Raw genomic sequence first — 20,504 nt, 5'->3', positions numbered from 1 at the left:
ATGTGTTTGAAGCATATGTTTAACGTTTTTATTGCAATGATGCTAATAACTGCAAATTAAAATATAATAAACAAATATTCCAAACTTATGGTTTCAAATCTTTTCAACATTTCTACAATGTTGAATAATTTTTTTTCCATTATTAGAAAAAACGTTTTTAAAGCATGCATTCAAGGTTTTTTTTTGTTCCATATAAGCGTATGCTTTAACTGTCCCTTATCATTATTTCCAGATTGATACTTTACTAGTGTACGAAATTCACCCTAAATGGGACCGCACTATGTAATTGCCAATTGTGGGTATTGAGTGTTTTTTACTATGATCGCTTTTAAAAAAGATTTATTATTTTAAACTTGATTTATTATTTTATTGTCCCAAGCACTTCAATCACACACATCACCCAATCATGAAGAAGCACCTAGTTCCGTTTTTTATGGCCCTATCTTTTAACGGCCGTATTGGGAATCAAACATAATTCTGACCCTGATCAGACGACATGGACAGTGCCTGAGCTGACAACCCCACAACATAACCAACAAGAGAACTTTCAGATAAAGCAGACTTAACATCCACCTTGCTATGTTTTGACCCGCCTGATTTCATAGTAATTTTATGTTTTACAATTATTCTTATCGACCACTTCCATTTGTTTTTTGCACTTATGCATTTTATCCACATTTAGGTGAGAAACGATAATTGGTTGCGGTTTTGGAACAATAAAACTGATTTTCAAATTTAAATCCAAATTCGCCCAAATTAGTGTTGTTTTGCTCAATGAAATTTATTGCAGCTTGGAGTAAATTTGGGGGTAAAACAGTATTTTAGAGCGGGATGGAGCATAAATTTCGTTTTGGAGCAATTTGAGTAGCTGTACCAACCATTTAATTAATTTTTATTAATTAATTAAAGTTAATTTTTTAAAACTAGTATAATGCAAATTTAAATCACGATTACTAATCACTGGATTTAAATTTTCAGTCAATTTGACTACTGCAGAACCAGTGTAGATGAAAGAGTGGCAAAAGTACACATTATATTCCCAATAAATTATGATACACCAAAACGATGGAATGATAAATATTTTCTACTCAACCCATGTAGCGAAAGCTTTTAAAACTATATTAATTTACTCACAAGAAAGTTCCTAAAGGAAGTAGTAAGAAAACTGTTGCAGAAAGATAACATGCTCCTGGAAAGATTTTAATAGTAGCATTGAAAATTTTGGCGATTACAAGACTTCCCAATAAAGGCACGATTGATTCACATGTTGCCAAAAATGAAAAGACTCGTCCTGCAAAAAGAAATTTTATGGTCAACTTTCACAAAAAGTACACCAAAAACTATACACACATTAAGTAACCTAAAAATATTACCGTTAAAAAATTATATTTTAGTCACATGAAATTCAGATTATGTTTATGAATAATAACAATGGATATTCTGTGCACTTTGCATTACCTTTATAGCACAACATACATAATTAAGTTACATACGCATGAGCTTTTCTGGTACTCAGTTTATTGAGGAATACTCTACGGTGTTCAGGGAAATTCCTTTTAGAAGAAATTCTTTGCCTTGCTACCATGTGGAAGATAGCGTCTTGTAAAGATAAGAATATTGATAAACCTACCTTTTAGAGGCACCAAAGAACAAATAACGAAACGAGTTGTAGTTTTTTTTTGTTGTTTTTTTTGCCCCAAACATATTGTTTTTAAAAAAATACTCCATACACAGGTCTTTTAAAAATAACTTGACCTTATTTTAAATAATGAATGTTATTTTTGGGGGTAGGGAAGAGTTGGTAATGTTAAGACACATGTATGTAAGATGAAGTATTACGATTACACTGGGGAACAATTTTTTTTTCCGTTGCAGGAGATTTTTTTAGCAAATCTCAGATACTCTCGTATCGCAGATTTCAAATCTTCAATCGGTTTCTCTCTCAAGATTTTCTTAAATGACATTTTTAGTCTATTTTCTGTCGGAATGTGCAAATTTAAAAACGTTATATATAACAGGGAATGACATAACTGCTGCGAAAAATTTCTAGCAGAGCTAGGGTTCATCGTAAGCACATAATAAAATTATTGATTTAAAGTCCATACCCGAAAATGTCGTTATACGCCGCTAGGGGTTCTTCTCTATTATAATCCGTTTTTCCGTGTTCTTCTGAATAATGTCATAATAGGGAAGCGCGCTTTCAGCCCCCGGAAATTACCAGGCATTGGTTCCTAAGCAAATTAAATCCCGATGATGTGTCCTAACTCCACTAGAAGTCTGACGCAACTTTCTTGTGCTCCTCTCCTATTTCATACAGCGTTTTCAAAGCTGTACATTTCGACAAAAAAAAACTCTAGCTGTAGGAGCAAAACTCATTTCAGATTTGAAATACCTACATCCGAATCAATCATTCCTATAAGTGCAACAAAAAAAACTGTTCAAACTATTGTAATTGATAGATATTAAATTATTATTGTTCATTAGTCTTTTAAAATGCAACAATGTGTCTCAATATCTCTTACGTTTGAATTATGACAAAGTACTGAAGATAATGCGTAAAAAACAGACGTATGTAATTAAGAACTATAAATAGCATAAAAATTCCTAACTACAGATAAATGTCAGATTTATCACGCATTAAATAAATGATAAGCTAAGATAGTAGACTTAGTAAGTTAATGCATTTAAATATTAAAAAAACTCGTAATTGTTTTTTTTATTTAGTTATTAATATAGTTTTTAGTTACAAAGATAGAGTTTAGTTTTCTTTTACTTTTTAAATTGAAAATACTCAAGAAATTAGTAGAATATCTTTAAAAAAAGAAACTCTTTTTTTTTTCAAAATATATTTTATGATTAAAGCAAATATGTAACTTATCTCAGAGAGAGAGATAACAAATTTTTCTCAAAACATTAGATCTTATTTTCTCTCGGGAACATAAACACATTTCACAACATATTCAAGGTTTAGTAAAAATTACATTGCTTAGAACATAAAATAAAAGTATCATTTTTATGTAAACAAATAAACAACAGACAGTGGCAAATCCAATATTCAAGCGGATTTCTAATCGTGAAAGAAAGTTTTTGATTAAAAAAACTGAAAGAAAAAAATAAAAGTTTCAAACTAAATGTTTAAAGTTATAGATTAAATAGCACATACAACAACTCGTTAGTGTACATAGTAATCAAAATTAATGGTTACTATTATCAGTTATCTCATATTGATAAATTGATTTAGTATACTTAATGTCATAAATACAATAGGCGAAATAGCAAGCTGGTAAAACATTGATTAATAAAGAATAATTTCCAAATTTATTTTAGCCGGTCACTTTTAATAAAATTTAACTAAAATGACTAATAAAATTAACTTCATTCATCTAATTCATAAAATTACAAGGATATAACTTGATTTCTAATGATATAATTAGTAAGCATTATTCCTAAAAACAATTAAAATGATTATTCATATTAATTAATGAGTTGGGCCTTTTTTAAACAATAACTCTGTTGTTGGTTATAAACAATTACAAGGAGAAAAAAATCTTGGTAAATTACCGTACTTTTAAGTTAATGACGTTCCTGGTATATATATATATATAATTATGTATGTATATATTTTCCGTTCATACGTTACCTGTTTGCTGGAATTTCTAGTTCCAAAATTATAGTTCTTATTACCACCCATTAAGAAAAAATACAAAACTAAAAATTAAGTGTAACCGAATAAATAATTTTTATGCCACGCTCTGAGATATCATGAAAAAATTAACAAATTTATTCACATTTACTAACAAACGTAAAACCATATTTTATTGTTAATTTTAAAGTCATTAACAAAGCTCTTCGTTAAAAATTAACGTGCTTTTTGTTGTTCCAACAGAGCTAGAAGCACGATAAATTTTAACATATTCTAGTAGTTTTAACCATAATTTTTATCTCAGTGCAAAATTATTACGACAAACTTCAGAAAATTGTAAAAATTGCTTCGCATTAATCATATGTATTCGGTAATATTCTATAATGATTAAATACAATTACCGATTATTACACCAAACAACCAATAAACTAATATTTATTAATAGTGAAGATCAATGATTTAAAAACTATACACAATTCAGGTAATAAAAGCAACATTAAACTAAACAGGTTGACTAAAAACATTTCATCAAAAATATATTTCCCCAGAATATCTATTCAAAGTTTAGATAAATGAAATGATAATTACATGATTAAATTACTCCTCTTTACGCTGATTAATTTTTAAAAATATCAATCTGGAAAACATATCTTTTAAAAGTTTCTAGCTATTTAATTTTAACAATATTTCTAAGATCAATCAATCTTCAAAAATCATAATTTGAGCAGATTTAATATTAAAAATTACAGTGACATTTGCCTTCAAAGGTCAATAAATAACACAAAAAGTATTGTAAATTAACTTACCCAGTTCATTTTCTGGTACGATTTTTGATATTAGGGACCTCACAGCTAAATTGCCCATTCCATTTAAAAAGCCAAAAATATTGCCTAGAAAATATTAAGAAAAAATAGTAAATTGTAATGATTAACAAGAAGTTTATACAGATCAGTACAAACATATGGAATTTGAAACAAGGTTGAGAAAAAAGTTTAAAGTGTTGAAGATACTCACCAAGTAGAAAAAAGAAATTTTAATTTCTTATACCTCTACTATACATAAGGATTTAATTTTTAGAACATCAGTTTTGATTTTTCATTGCATTATTTTACATTACTTTTTTTTATTCATACAGCATACATCTTATATTTTTATAAACCCAGCAAAAACAAAACATTTAACCCCATAATTACTATCATAAGTCCACATCGCCGAATAATACTAAAGGTATTCCACTTTGATGCATATTAAATAAAATAAAATTAAATAATTATTGAGGATTTTTTTATCTTAAGATAATCTAATTTTATAATTATTTGTAAAAATCTTTGATTCGCATCAATATTTTTAAAGATATGGAGAAAAGCGTAAAAAGTGAAATTATCATTAAGAAGTCTAAACATTTGATTGCTCTCCTGCCTAGACTATTGGACTCAGGCCACTCCACTATATTTTTATAATTTAACCCTAGAAAACAAAATTTAAATCATCTGTAGCAAATCATTAACAATCAAAGCTGTTAATCTGTAGCAAATCATTCGACTTTTAAACACTACGAATTAAAAACAAGTATATTTTAATATTTCATTAAATAATATTTCATTATTAACATTTCATATTTCAAACAAATTAGCGTAACTTCAAAAAAAAAGTTTTTTTTTATTTCAGTTAAAAAATAGAAACGTGATAGAAATTATCGTTTGCACTCTATGGTGATGTTAAAAGTATTGCTCTCTACAAATAGCCTTGTTGCAGTAGTTTGTGAAGTATAGTGGACTATTCTGTAGTAGTAGTTCAGTAGTTTGTATTCTGACATTCAACGTTTCTTAGAAAAATAGAAAATAGATGATATGTTTATGGTTATTTAAAGAAAGTACGTTCTATGCCTGATTTTATAACTTAATCAATAGTTAACATGAAATAATTAGTTCATTTGAAGTAATTTTACTTTTTGCTTATTTGACTATACCTAGAAAACTAATGAAACGAACAAAAACTTTTCACACCGATTGTAAAACGTGTTTATCTAAAGAGAACTTCATGAGAAAAAAAATTATTTATTAATTTTTATCATTTATTATAAGAAGCTAAAAACATATGAATTTTTGAAATATAAATTTTTTTCACCACTTTACGTAATTTTAAATGACAAATTCTGAAATCTGAAGGGTCAGTCGATTAGTTCTTAAGAAGTAAAAAGTTAAAGATACATCTTCCTTGATATGGCTAAACACACAAACAATGTAATTACTTAACATTAACATCCAAACTTTGGATCACTCTTTCGCCTCACGTCGAAGGAAAGATATGTATATTAAGAAAATGCACATTTGTGAATCTGATTCTATACTTTAATTAATAGTTTAATAAATCTTAATTGATACCATCCGTTGGAACCACTAAGATTTGCACTTCTTTTGTGAAAATCTAATCATTAGCATACAGTTGTAAAATTTCAAAACAAAGTTCAAAGAGTAAATTGCACTACTTACTGATATAGAACAGCCAGAGCTCATAAGCGAATGCCAAAAATACATTTTTGCCGATGATAGACACCGATCCTATGATGCCGATGAGAGGATCACTAAATTTAAATACTTTAATAAAAACAGATGAGCAAACCAGGAAGACAATCATTTCTGTAAAACTGAAGGCTGCCCAATATTCAGAATAAATGGTTGGATTCCATTTATACATATGATGAGTATAGACATAAGCAATGTTAGTGTAAACTAGAAAGGACAAAAAAATTATTATTTTCTTTAAAAAAAATATTTAACATCTAACGAGGTACTAAATGGAACTAAAATTCGTGTTAAATATACATTCTAAAGATAAATTTTGTAATTTTTTGTTACATAATTTTCAACTGCGTCAGAAAACAAATAAAGATGGGGAAAGATTTTATACAAATCGATAGCCGTTTCTATTTTTTTTTACTGTGCTTACTTAAGAGTCAAAAGGCATAAGCAAAAGTTCCAAAATAGCGAACGAAATTTTCACTGGAAAATAAGTCAACTAATTTGTATACAATTCGGTCTTCTTAGATAAACAGAAAGGAAAATAATATGTTCTGCAATTAAAACAAAATACTAAGAGATTCAGAGCCTCAGATAAAAAGGGAAGTCAAGTCAAGGGGATAGGAAGTCAAGTACAGGATAAGAGTTAAGATTACATACAACTCATGGCCGGTTATGTCACAGAACGCTACTAAAAGGCTTTCCTATTATGGATTAGCTAATCGTGCGCATTTAAACCGATATTTTCATTTATCTTAAATACCTCAATTTTATGTTTTTCTAATATATTATCCAAATTGGTTCAGAAGTAGCTATTTTATCGTAATTTACTGATTTGGCAAGCTCAAGTTGTTCACTAAATGAATGAACTACGGTAAAAATGATAATATTTGGCAATTTTAGACAAAAATTATAAAAAAAATACAAAATTATAAATAAAAGTCCTGGTCCCATTGCTCACGAGTAGTCAGCCCAATATCGGGAATCGTATTAATTCATTTTTGACTAAGGGTTGCTATGCAGTTCTCAAAACTCATGATGTGCCCAAATTTGTAAGTACAAATTTAGCTTTACTTTACTGCCGAAATTATTCTCCCCGATTATATACAAGGAAAACAACTATAAACAATTAATAAATAATTCTCTAAGGAAATCTTGTTATAGTAAACTTATAACATATATTTTCGAAAAGTTAATCAAAAACAATCATTTTTTTATATTTTATACAAAGTATTAAACAAGATTGGAAATTGTATTTGTAACTTTAATCATTTTATTGTTCTTTGTTAACGATGCAAATAGATGAAGTTTTTTATGCCTATTATTAAAAAAAACTATATAAAAGTAGAAGATTTATAAGTATATTCAAAAAAGCTAAAACTAACATTTTGCCATTGATTCGGTATGCCAGTACTTAATCTAAGCTTATCATCATATGCTTTAAATACTACTATATTGATTAAATGTACAATATTTCAAGAGTGTCATTACCATCTACTACCATTAGGACAATTACACACACTTACAGTTTTTGAGAGCAATTTTTTCCGGTCAACAAGGGCATCGAAATAAAACAAATACAAAATTCAATCGATTTATAGTTTAGGGCTAATTATTCATATTTCATGTAAAAATCCTATAAATACAGATTAAAATAGTTTAGATTTCATTTATTTCAGTGGTAAAATAGGTTTGTACGTTATTCCGTTAAGATGTTTAGAAACTACAAGCAAATTTTGCAAACATAAGTAACCCTAGCAACAATTTTACCTTGGCCCCAGTTGGGTATAAAACTGGCTCGATATGCGTCCTATAAGAACACGCACCGAGGGACCAATATTGGTAGGTCTAGATTTTTTAATATTGGTCCTAGAATGGCCTATATAGGGCCTACATTGGCTATTATAGAACCTACGTTGGCTAAATAATGGATATAAAATATCGAGTGAATCTGACAATTCTATATAGGATCTATATTGGTTGTAAAATATCGGGTGAATCCGAAAATTCTATATAGGACCAATATCGGAAAATGAAGGCCCTTTGAAACCTTACCTGAGCCAAGATTCATGAATATTGGCCCAACGAAGACCCAAATTATTTTGCTGCTAGGAAAGATACACATACTTTGTAAATGCAAAATCAACATAATTTAAGAAGTATTTCAAAGCTTACCTTCGTATGTTAAGGCTATAGTACAGCTTGACAACAAAAGAAGCCACAACTGAAAGCGACCGTGATTCTCACGAAACTTTATACAAGTTCTTAAGCCATCCGTGAAATTTTGGGATATCGTCAAGTCTCTTATTTTCCTTCTCAAACTCACCCGAACATCGAGCCCACGTGTCTCGGGAACAAATAAGACGACCCAAAGAATGGCACATACGTGACCGACCGCNCGACTCATCTGCAAGCATAATACGTTTGCAGATGTGTCGTTTTAGTTTTGAACCAGCGATATGTTTTAAATACTGTTATATTGATTAAATGTACAATATTTCAAGAGTGTCATTAGGATTACTACTACCAGTAGGACAACTACACACAGTTATAGTTTTTGAGAGCAATTTTTCACGGTAAACAAGGATATTAAAATAAAACAAATACTAAATTAAATTGATTTATAGTTTAAGGCTACTTATTCATATTTCGTGTAAAAGTCATATAAATATGGATTTAAATAGTTTTGTTTGCATTTATTTCAGTGATAAAATAGGTCTGAATGTCATTCCGTTAAGATATTTAGAAACTACAAGCAAATTTTGCAAACATACGTAACCCTAGCAACAATTTTACCTTGGCCCCAGTTGGGTTCAAAACTAGCTCGATATGGGTCCAATAAGAACACGCACCGAGGGACCGATATTAGCAGGTTTAGATGTTTTAGTAATGGTCCTAGAATGGCCTATATAGGGTTTACAATGACCAATATAGAACCTACGTTGGCTGAATAATGGATATAAAATATCGAGTGAATCTGACTATTCTATGTAGGACCGATATTGGCTGTAAAGTGGCTGCAAAATATCGGATGAATCGGAAAAATCTATATAAGGCCGATACGGAAAATAAAGGCCCTTTGAACCAAGATTCCAAATCCAAGATTCTTGAATATTGGCCCAATGAAGGCCCAAATTATTTTGCTGCTAGGGAAGATACACATACTTTGTAAATGCAAAATCAACATAAGAATTTAAGAAGCACTTCAAAACTTACCTTCGTATGTTAAGGCTATAGTACAGCTTGACAACAAAAGAAGCCACAACTGAAAGCGACCGTGATTCTCACGAAACTTTATACAAGTTCTTAAGCCATCCGTGAAATTTTGGGATATCGTCAAGTCTCTTATTTTCCTTCTCAAACTCACCCGAACATCGAGCCCACGTGTCTCGGGAACAAATAAGACGACCCAAAGAATGGCACATACGTGACCGACCGCCATCGTAGAGAAAACACACTTGTAGCCAAAGAAATTATACAACTGTCCGCCAACTAAAGCACCGAGAGTCACTGCCAATCCGAACGATATTTGCAATGAGGTGTACTTCATCGACCTCAATTCTGTAGTGGATACTTCCGATACGTGACTATAAATACAAGTCATGACACTAATGAATCCCCCGCTGATTTGGGTGGGCAAGTTTGAAATGAGTATGAAATATAAGGGTGAGTCAAAGTAAATCGTGCATAATATTATTCCGATATCGTTCAGAAGAAAGCCAGTCAAAGCAGATATCAGAAGAGGATTTCGACCATGCTTGTCACTCCAGGGTGCTAAGAATATCACAACAAATGCTCCTATAGGAGCTAGCATGTTCAAGTACAGGTTGTATGTGTTAGCTAATATCTCTACGTTATCACTTTCGTTTTTGAATGTCTTGTTGTGCAGGTTATCACAAATGTGTTTAGAATAGTTTAAATAGTACAAACAACCTTTGTCCATCATTAAGTTTGTTAAACAGGTTGTGTTCAATATGAATGAAAACATGAACAAAAACATGACAGGTTCAATTCGTAATGAAGAAAGGATTCTGCAGTATTTGACGTGCTTTGCATTTGCAGGGGGTATGAGTGTTTGTTGATCTGTACTGCCATAGTGTGTCAAGTCTTCTCCATTGTTCAATGAACGGTTATTTTCAGAGAGTTTTTCATGGGAATTCTCGACACTGTCACATTTTCCCATGCTTGTTTATGAATCAGTAGACTCGTCTTTTTAAGCAGTTTTAGGAAACGGTAATTCTGGTTGCTTCACACACAAAATATGCCTAAAAGTTAAACAAAAAATAAAAAAAATGCAATCAAAAATCTCGAAAAAAAAAACATTTTTCAAGATGTTGTGATTCAAAGTTATAAAATAAAGACAAGATTCCATTTAAAAAAAAAATAAGATAAATTTCATGAAGAAACTGTTTTTGTAATAAAATATTGCAACAAAGATACAATAAACTAGTTTACGATAAACTATTTTGAAAAGATGTGTTAAAACAATAAAGAATTTAGTGAATTATACTTTAAGGGACACAAATTTCTAGTAGAATGATTCCCGTAAATACATGTCTATGCAATGTTTACTAAGTTTAATGCAGCAACGTTACTATAGAAGTTAATGTAAGCCTAGTTTCTTGTAGATTTTCTAGTAATACTAGAGTTCTTTCACAATTTAGAAATTGCGCATAAAAATTTATATATAAAAAAAACTTATCATGATAACTTTACAAATGGTCTTAACATTATGTTGCTACAAGCTCTTAAAATGCTTTAGAATTTGAATTATTTAAAAATGTAAGAGTGTTTTAGAATAATAAGTTTGATACTTTTTAATAGAATTAGCAAACTTGGTGAGTATAAGGGAAAAAATTAGCAAACAATTTAAATATTGAAAAACTGAGGCAGACAATAAAGTGTAAAGACGTTTAAACAATACTTTCCAAAATTTAAGACATCAATTACAAATTAATCATATAAAGGATAAAATAAAAAAATTCAAAATATTAATTTTTAAACATCCATTTTTCTATAACTAAATGAAATGAAGTTCAGTATATATTTATATTTTGGTATCAAAAAAATTTCAAATCTTGAGCATACAACATGTCATTGATTTTAAATTTACATGAATATAAGTAACTATACGATAAAATTATTTAATTAATTATTCAAGATCACACTATTATTATTAATAAATAATTACGTTTCATAAATAAATGCTGTTGATATTAATGAAAAAGGTTTACACAAAAATTAGAAAATATGTTTTGAGATATCAATATATTGTATAGTCAATTGTATAGTTAACAATCTTTCGGCAAAAAGGAAAAGCTATATGCAAATATTTATACCTAATCTATTACATTTTATTTGTATATGAGGAGAGAAAAAATTCTGCTAAAAGTACTGTACTGTAATGACATTTCTTTTAAAAATAAAAACAATAATAATAATTCTAGTGAGTAATACCAAAATACACGGTATTTAAACCTTTCATTTAGCAATTTTTCTCTTCATACTTTAATGGTTTTCCGGAGATTCTGATTTTCAAAGTTATAGCTCTTATTATCAGACATTTGGTAAAGTTTACAAAACAAAAAAGTAAATTTATCCTAATAAATAGTTTTTATAAAATGCTATAAGATATCAAGAAGAAATTACAAATTTTATAACATTTATCAAATTTTATCACGTTATAAAACCATATTTTATTGTTAACCTTACCAAAATCATTACCAAAGCGCTTCAGTAAAAATTATCGAGCTTTTTGATGTTACCATGTAACCAGAAACACGGTAAATTTTACGTAGTTTTGACCACAACATTTTTCTCAGCGTAAGATATGTAAATATAAGCACAGAAATATAAAGAAAATTAATTTGGTCTTAGAAACAACGCTAATTACTTAAAGCAAATATTTGTTAATTTTAGTAAGCAACGTTGTGTAATTAAAAAAAGCAAAACATAAAAACATTACATTATTAAAAGTCAAAATTGCTTACATACATTTAGAAATAACACATAACGTAAGTACTCCATTAAAATGCCTTTAAAGGTTTCGACTAAGACTGAAATTTTCGACAAAGGAAAAAAATACTATTATTTATTGAAGCAGCTATGCAAACTTATTCTTGAACGTCAATATTTTCGTTCGTTATCCGCATTCGTCGTTAGAAATTTGTCGTAGCCTTAAAATCATTAAATTTTACATTTAATTATGAAAGAAATTTTGTCTTACTAAATAATATTTTATAAAAATAGAAAACTTCGAATGTAATTAAAAGATCAACATTTTATTGAGTCCACTTTTTTTTTATAAAAGTGTATTTTTATTTTTATGTTAAGGACACCAATATTATTGCATATTATTCGCGACATTCAATACACTGATTTTTTTTATTTTAAAAAATAATAAATAAAAAATATTTATTTGCTTGTTTAAAACGTATTAAGTTTTCAATTCTGATTATGGCCAATTATTTTATCAGCCAAAATAACCATTAAAACATAGAAAAAAAATAACGAATGTGCAATTATTTTATTTCATTAAAGAGCAGTATCTTTGTTTTAAAAATAATTCCTGTAATTTTTCCACATTTTTTTTTTCAAAATAATTGTGGGATCATGTCTTAACAGGCATACGCAACAAAGCAGGAGTGCAACTGTTCTTGTTTTCCAGTGGCGCTGCCATCTATGGCCAAACATTCGACTTCTGCCACACCCATACGTCACGCCCGTTTATAGGGCGGATCCATTCATTCATCCACAGATCGTAATTTAGATCTGAATCAGAGAAGGATCAATCTCCACTTCAGTACTTCCAGACGTATTGATTTGTTATGGGAACATGGAGGACTTTGCGACTCGACAGATTAAACGTGCATCAGACACCATTTTACTACACGGGGAAACTTCGACCGGCGAGGTTTGAACCCACGAACTCTCGGACATGGACTCAGCGCCCTTTGGAACACTAATGTTTCTTCTAACCTATCCTCCGTGGATATTAAAATATCAACGAATAAATTAATATTAAATCTGATATAACAAATATATCGGACATTCACCACAGCGGTTATACGATTGTTGACATTCACCGGTGAAGGTCGACATTCTCTTGATTTTGGTCATTCACGGTACAATATACATATGTTGAAATAAAGAATATTCTATGTTGTTGAAATAAAGAATATTCTATATATATGTTGAAATAAAGAATCTGTTGAAGAAGAATAAAGAAAAACAGGAGCAATAAACGTTTGAAACGTAATTAAGAAAACATATTTTTTTAACGAATTCAGTTATTTTATATTAATTTTAATAGAGCAGTAGAAAATTCTATGGCGATTTTTCACAAATGAATCTGCTCTTCATAATTTATTCAATAAACTATATTGAATAAATAATGAATAAGCTATTTTTTTTTATAAAAAAAAAACTTGCCTTTTTTTATTGTTATTTTATTAAAAATAATTGTGAATATGCAACTGAAAGAAAAGTAAATAGTCATTATTGATTAAATCTAAATGTCATTTCAGGTTTCAAAAAAGTTTTCAAAAAATTTTTGAAACTGTTAAGTTATTGAGAGTTAACTGCAACTCTCGGAACCCCTTAAGCTTTTCCACGGAACTCTAGGGTTCCGCGGAACAGCATTTGAAAACCGCTGACTTATGAACAATATTTTACTCGGATAAAATACAGATTAAAAAAAACTTTATCAACTTTGCACTAAAATTTACAGTAAAAGTAAACTAATCTAGTTTTTTATCTAAAAATTGTCTTACTTTTAATAATCTCGTTGGCGCGCATCAGACCAGGTACCATAAATCTTTTTCTTATTAACCATAGAATTGTGTATGCTCTTCATTAACAAACGTCGGCTCAAAATTTCTTGAAAATCATCAGAATAATAACTAACTGTTTAAAAAAAAAACTGATAGCATGTAGCAAACAGAAAGAAAAACGTTTATTTAAATTTTTCACACGTGCTGAAAAAGCGGTGATCCGTGTATTTTCTTAAATAGTCAAATGAGAGAAGAAAAAAAACTGTTCTATAGAAACAGCGACATACAGCTGTCGACACAAGAATGCACATGATCAATCAGAAAACACTAAATAAATATGAATCAGTCGCGAATAACCAGATTAGAACTAACAAAGAATTACAAAGGGAAAATAATATCAAAAACACAGCAATATTTTTGAATACTCTCGAATAATTTCTTGTACAAATGTTTTGCTGCGTAAATTTGAATAATTTTAAACACCTTTCCCACTTTACAGTATTAAAATAGATCCATCACAAAACAACCTGCTCTAAATATTATATCTGTGTCGGCCTCTTATTTGTTGTTTGCAAAATATAACAATATAAATTAAGCAGAATATTTATATGTATGTACCTTAACCTGATCCTAGGTAAAAATATGCCCGAAGACAGGATGGACCTAACTGCTTAACTAATTATGGTATTAAGTACAAATTGAAATAAAAAAGGTTTAGTATTAAAAAGCTAAATGGTGAAAAGGTACTCCTTCGTTTATTATAACCATAAAAAATCGCCTTATTATTATTAATGACGTCAATGATAGCTAATTAATTTTAGCAATAGGTATTAGTGAAATATATCAATATAAATAAAGTAGAATATTTATATGTATACTAATCGGATCCAAGGTAAAAATACGCCTGAAGACACCACGGACCTAACTGCTTAACAAATTATGGTAATAGGTACAAATTGAAGTTAAAAAAAGTTTTGCATTAAAAAGCTAAAAGGTTAAAAGGTACTCATTCGTATATTATAACCATAAAAAATCGCCTTATTATTATTAATAACGCTAATGATGGCTAATTAATTTTAGTAATAGGTACTAGTGAAATATATCAATATGAATTAAGCAGAATATTTATATGTATGTACCTTAATTACCGGAACATTGGTAAAAATACGCCTGAAGACACCACGGACCTAANGACATACAGCTGTCGACACAAGAATGCACATGATCAATCAGAAAACACTAAATAAATATGAATCAGTCGCGAATAACCAGATTAGAACTAACAAAGAATTACAAAGGGAAAATAATATCAAAAACACAGCGATATTTTTGAATACTCTCGAATAATTTCTTGTACAAATGTTTTGTTGCATAAATTTGAATAATTTTAGATGCCTTTCCTACTTTACAGTATTAAAATAGATCCTTCACAAAACAACCTGTTCTAAATATTATATCTGTGTCGGCCTCTTATTTGTTATTTGCAAAATATAACAATATAAATTAAGCAGAATATTTGTATGTACCTTAACCTGATCCTAGGTAAAAATGCGCCCGAAGATAGGATGGACCTATAACTAATTATGGTATTGAGTACAAATTGAAATAAAAAAAGGTTTAGTATTAAAAAGCTAAATGGTGAAAAGGTACTCATTCGTATATTATAACCAAAAAAAATCGCCTTATTATTATTAATGACGCCAATGATGGCTAATTAATTTTAGTAATATATACTAGTAAAATTTATCAATATGAATAAAGCAGAATATTTATATGTATGTACCTTATTAACTGGATCCTTGGTAAAAATACGCCTGAAGACACCACGGACCTAACTGCTTAACTAATTATGGTAAAAGGTACAAATTGAAGTTAAAAAAAGTTTTGTATTAAAAAGCTAAATGGTGAGAAGGTACTCATTCGCATATTATAACCATAAAAAACCGCCTTATTATTATTAATGACGCCAATGATGGCTAATTAATTTTAGCAATAGGTATTAGTGAAATATATCAATATAAATAAAGCAGAATATTTATATGTATGTACCTTAATAATCGGATCCTAGGTAAAAATACGCCTGAAGACACCACGGACCTAACTGCTTAACTAATTATGGTAAAAGGTACAAATTGAAGTTAAAAAAAGTTTTGTATTAAAAAGCTAAATGGTGAAAAGGTACTCATTCGTAGATATATTATAACCATAAAAAATCGCCTTATTATTATTAATAACGCTAATGATGGCTAATTAATTTTAGTAATAGGTACTAGTGAAATATATCAATATGAATTAAGCAGAATATTTATATGTATGTACCTTAATTACCGGAACATTGGTAAAAATACGCCTGAAGACACCACGGACCTAACTGCTTAACTAATTATGGTAATAGGTACAAATAGAAGTTAAAAAAAGTATCGTATTAAAAATCTAAAAGGTGAGAAGGTACTTATTCGTATATTATAACCATAAAAAATCGCATTATTATTATTAATGACGCTAATGATGGCTAATTAATTTTAGCAATAGGTACTAGTAAAATATCAATATAAATTAAGCAGAATATTTATATGTATGTACCTTAATAATCGGATCCTAGATAAAAAATACGCCTGAAGACACCACGGACCTAACTGCTTAACAAATTATGGTAATAGGTACAAATTGAAGTTAAAAAAAGTATCGTATTAAAAATCTAAAAGGTGAGAAGGTACTTATTCGTTTATTATAACCATAAAAAATCGCCTTATTATTATTAATAACGCTAATGATGGCTAATTAATTTTAGTAATAGGTACTAGTGAAATATATCAATATGAATTAAGCAGAATATTTATATGTATGTACCGTAATTACCGGAACCTTGGTAAAATTACGCCTGAAGACACCACGGACCTAACTGCTTAACTAATTATGGTAAAAGGTACAAATTGAAGTTAAAAAAAGTTTTGTATTATAAAGCTAAATGGTAAAAAGATACTTATTATATATTTACTAGTATATTATAACCATAAAAAATTGCCTTATTATTATTAATGACGCCACTGATGCCTAATTAAGTTTAGCAATAGGTACTTGTGAAATTGAGTTAATTCGTGCTTTTTAATGGGCACTAAATATATTAATACTGGTACCAAAATGCCAACTACAGGTACTGTGATAATAGGTTTACCACCCTGTGTACCAGAGAAAATTGATTATGGTAATTTTTGACAACTGGAACTTGATTTCAAGCAATAACATTATGCCATATAATATTGAATATAGTAAATCTTTCATTTTTCTTATCCTTTATCTAGTAACGTAAAGCCACCGGGAAGGACAACAAACAATAAAAAAATGAAATTGTTTTAGCTTCCATGTGTCGGTATGTGTTTTTCAGTTTTGTGCATGTTTTCGTAGTGTTGATTAAGGCATATTTATTAATTATTTACTTTTTTGACAACCCGTACGAAGAACAGGTATTTAACTACTTAATAATAAAAAGTATACACTGAGAAAAAAAGTATAGTCAAAACTATTAGAATATAGAAAAATATACCGTGTTTCTGGCTCTGTGGGATCAACAAAAAGGTAGATAATTTTTACCGAAGGGTTTTGGTAAAGATTTTGATGAAATCTACGGTAAAATATAGATTTTAGTGATAAAATTTAATGAATGTGGTAAAATTTTAGCGTGATTCCTTATAGCATAGCATAAAAAAAATCATTTATTCGGTTTTTGTTTTTAATATTTTTATTTTTTACTAAATGTACCATAATAAGAATTATAGTTTTGAAGACCTTATTTTGCAGTAAACCGTTGCCATATAAACAGGAAAATTACCAAATGTTCGATTTAAATACCGAATTTATTTTAATTACCAGAATTATAATTTTTATTAGTAGAATTATGTTCGTTTTTTAACAAGAAATATCATTAACATAGAGTACAGTTGTTTTACCAGAACTTTTTCCCTGTGTTTAATCATATAAATTAATTGTCAACATTTGAAGAGTTTAAATAAAATTCACATAAGTCAGTACTTAACACTTGTAAATTTTTAAAAAGAATTACTACTTAAGATCTGCAAATTAAAAAAAAATTAAGAAAAGTAAAGACAAACAACTTACTACAACTTACTTTGCATGCATTAAATATAGAATTTAGCTTTGAATAAAGACCAGGGAGAAATGTACGTTTTTGTAGAAGAAATAAATCTTTTAAACACAATAGAAATACAACAGAGAGATATTCAATAAAACCGAAAGTATAAAGGTTATGTTTATTATCTTCATATCTGATTAAACTCGGCAAAATGGTAGCAAAAGTATTGATTAGGCAGGTATTATTGCCATTTGAAACTCTGATTTAATTATCATAAAACAAAAGATTGGTCCTTGAAAATATTAAAAATTAATATATAAATATTAACAAAATTATTAATAATGTAAAATTTACAAAAATTAAGAAAAGCTTTGATAAATAAGAACAATGAGTAAAACGTTCTGTCATATAGTAACTAAGTATACAAAATAATTTTATAAAGTTATTGTAATTGGATACCTGCAAACAACGTCACGCATAGGTCAGTCAATCAGAATCGACACACACGCGTAATGTCGCTTGCAGGTATCCAATTAAATTAGATGCGAAAACTGATTCAGCGTGAGATAAACCCAAGCTTTAAAGCTCTAACGTTAACACACATTAACCGCACATTAGACACAACAATATAATTAGTTTCAAATACCCAAATGTAAGTTAGCAGTTATTAATTGCACTATTAATATTAATTAGCGATTTTACGTTTCAAATGTAGCGTATCATTTAAAAACTGCGGCAAAAAGCTTAGTTTCTGTCACGCAGATAACTCAAATTCGTGAAAGTAAATTAATGTGATTAATGTCATCAAAATATTTTGCATCAAAAACAAATTTTAACGAGAGAAATAATCGACATGCTATAATAATTCCTAAATTAAAATTGATGAGTTTTAATTATAAATAAAATCTATTCAACAGATTACTTTAAAACTTTATTTAAATAAAATCGAATTTTTTCCCATAATATAATTTTTTTAATATTTTTATTAAATTAATAATAAAAAAATATCAAAAACTAACTTTGTAAGGAGCTGTTCTGGGTAAAGGAATTCTCTAATCTATACTGTATTTAAATTTCTAACGTAACCTCGCAAAAAGGCTGAATTTATTTCTTGCTGGCGGCAACAGCAACGTATCAATTACATTAAAAAAATAGTGGACATTCTGTAATTGAAAGAAAATTAAAAAGAGAAAAAACTTATAGTGATAAAGTATAAGGGCAATCAATAGCACACTTTAAGAAAAATCATACACTGATGGAAAAAGAAAAACTCAGTAACATCTATAATTTTTCAAAGTAGGGAGATGTAATTCTCTGAGAAGTTATTTTAAAATTTTTAATGCTGCTTTCAACATTAAGTTAACGTCGTTTATCAAACATATATTACACATTATATAAGCTACTTTTTTTTGGCGGAAGTATTGGCGAATTATTTTTCCTACCTCAAAGAAGAAGGTTTTTCATTCGATTACTGTAATTTTCATGAGATATGTCACATAACCAATTCGAATTATATTAAGTCCAGATAATGTTAGCGTAGCAACAAGAAAGATTATGTAAGCATGAAACAAAATATCCTAAAATACAGAGTACCACGTTCTTTGTCGGACGGACCATGCTCTATCGCGTGACGAAATTATTTCCTACAGTTATTGTCAATAAAACAGATTTAGCGGTAGCAAGATGCATATAGCCTACAGAATATATGCTTTCTCGCGACAATATCATCGACAATATGTTGCTTCAGGTTTACCTTTATATTACTGCTCAATAAGTTATCAAAATTTAACCCAAACCTATTCCGATTTCTTTTCCTTAAAGACGATAAGAGAGCATTCGATAAGAGAGCACTCCTTCCTCAACACCAAAATTACTCTTAATTTGAATTTGCATTTTATAAAATAATTCAATTTGAAGTAAATTTGTATTTTGATTTGAAGTTTTCTAAGGCAAAAAAATCTGTCTTTAAATTCTTTTTAAGATCAACCTTTGGCTAAGAATTTTGAAATTTGGCTAATTCATAGAGTAATAACTTAATCCTTAGCGCAAGACTTGGAAAATTACACAAGCCTGTGAAATTGAACTTTTTGAAAAATACAAGAGAAGTTATTGTTGATTTATATGTTATTTGATGTGCTGATTTCGAAAATGACCTTCATTTTCCCCAATCACATCAGGATTTTTTATAAAATCGATATTAATGTTTTTACTAAAATCCTATTTGAAATGGAATTCTCTCAAATAATTTTGCATGTACTATCCAGTAACTGCTCTCTTCATTCATTTTGATCTATGTAAAATTTAATCTTGTGAAAGAAAATTGATTTTTGAGCTATCAGCTAATTTTTTATAGGTTAAAATGAATAAAAAATACTGTCGCCAGGCCGCAGAAGTCACCTCTGATCAAAAGAAAAACAATAAGTTCTTTGTGTTCAAACTTTTTACATCAGTTTCTAGAAGAAAATCACCAACATATCATT

At 28.8% G+C, this 20,504-nt stretch overlaps 1 protein-coding gene across 3 annotated transcripts in view; it reads right to left on the bottom strand.

The window, feature by feature from the left end:
- The window catches only part of LOC107436458 (proton-coupled folate transporter), a 108,643-nt gene that overhangs the window by 362 nt on the left and 87,777 nt on the right, over positions 1–20,504 (bottom strand). Inside the window, exons 3-6 of one of the 3 annotated variants that reach the window (XM_071178358.1) lie at positions 9,379–10,427; positions 6,136–6,375; positions 4,450–4,533; positions 1,135–1,291 (exon numbers count right to left, since the gene is read on the bottom strand). In XM_071178358.1, coding sequence (XP_071034459.1) covers positions 1,135–1,291; positions 4,450–4,533; positions 6,136–6,375; positions 9,379–10,345 — 1,448 coding nt within the window. In that variant the 5' untranslated portion in view covers positions 10,346–10,427. Of the gene's footprint in view, positions 1–1,134; positions 1,292–4,449; positions 4,534–6,135; positions 6,376–9,378; positions 10,428–20,504 lie in introns of those variants that run through there. The other 2 variants (XM_016048193.3, XM_071178359.1) reach the window with 2 other exon arrangements.

Source organism: Parasteatoda tepidariorum, chromosome 3, assembly GCF_043381705.1.
Source record: "Parasteatoda tepidariorum isolate YZ-2023 chromosome 3, CAS_Ptep_4.0, whole genome shotgun sequence".
NCBI lineage: Eukaryota > Metazoa > Arthropoda > Arachnida > Araneae > Theridiidae > Parasteatoda > Parasteatoda tepidariorum.
The sequence above is the reverse complement of the archived record's forward strand: the minus strand, read 5'-3'. Positions and strand labels throughout refer to the sequence as shown.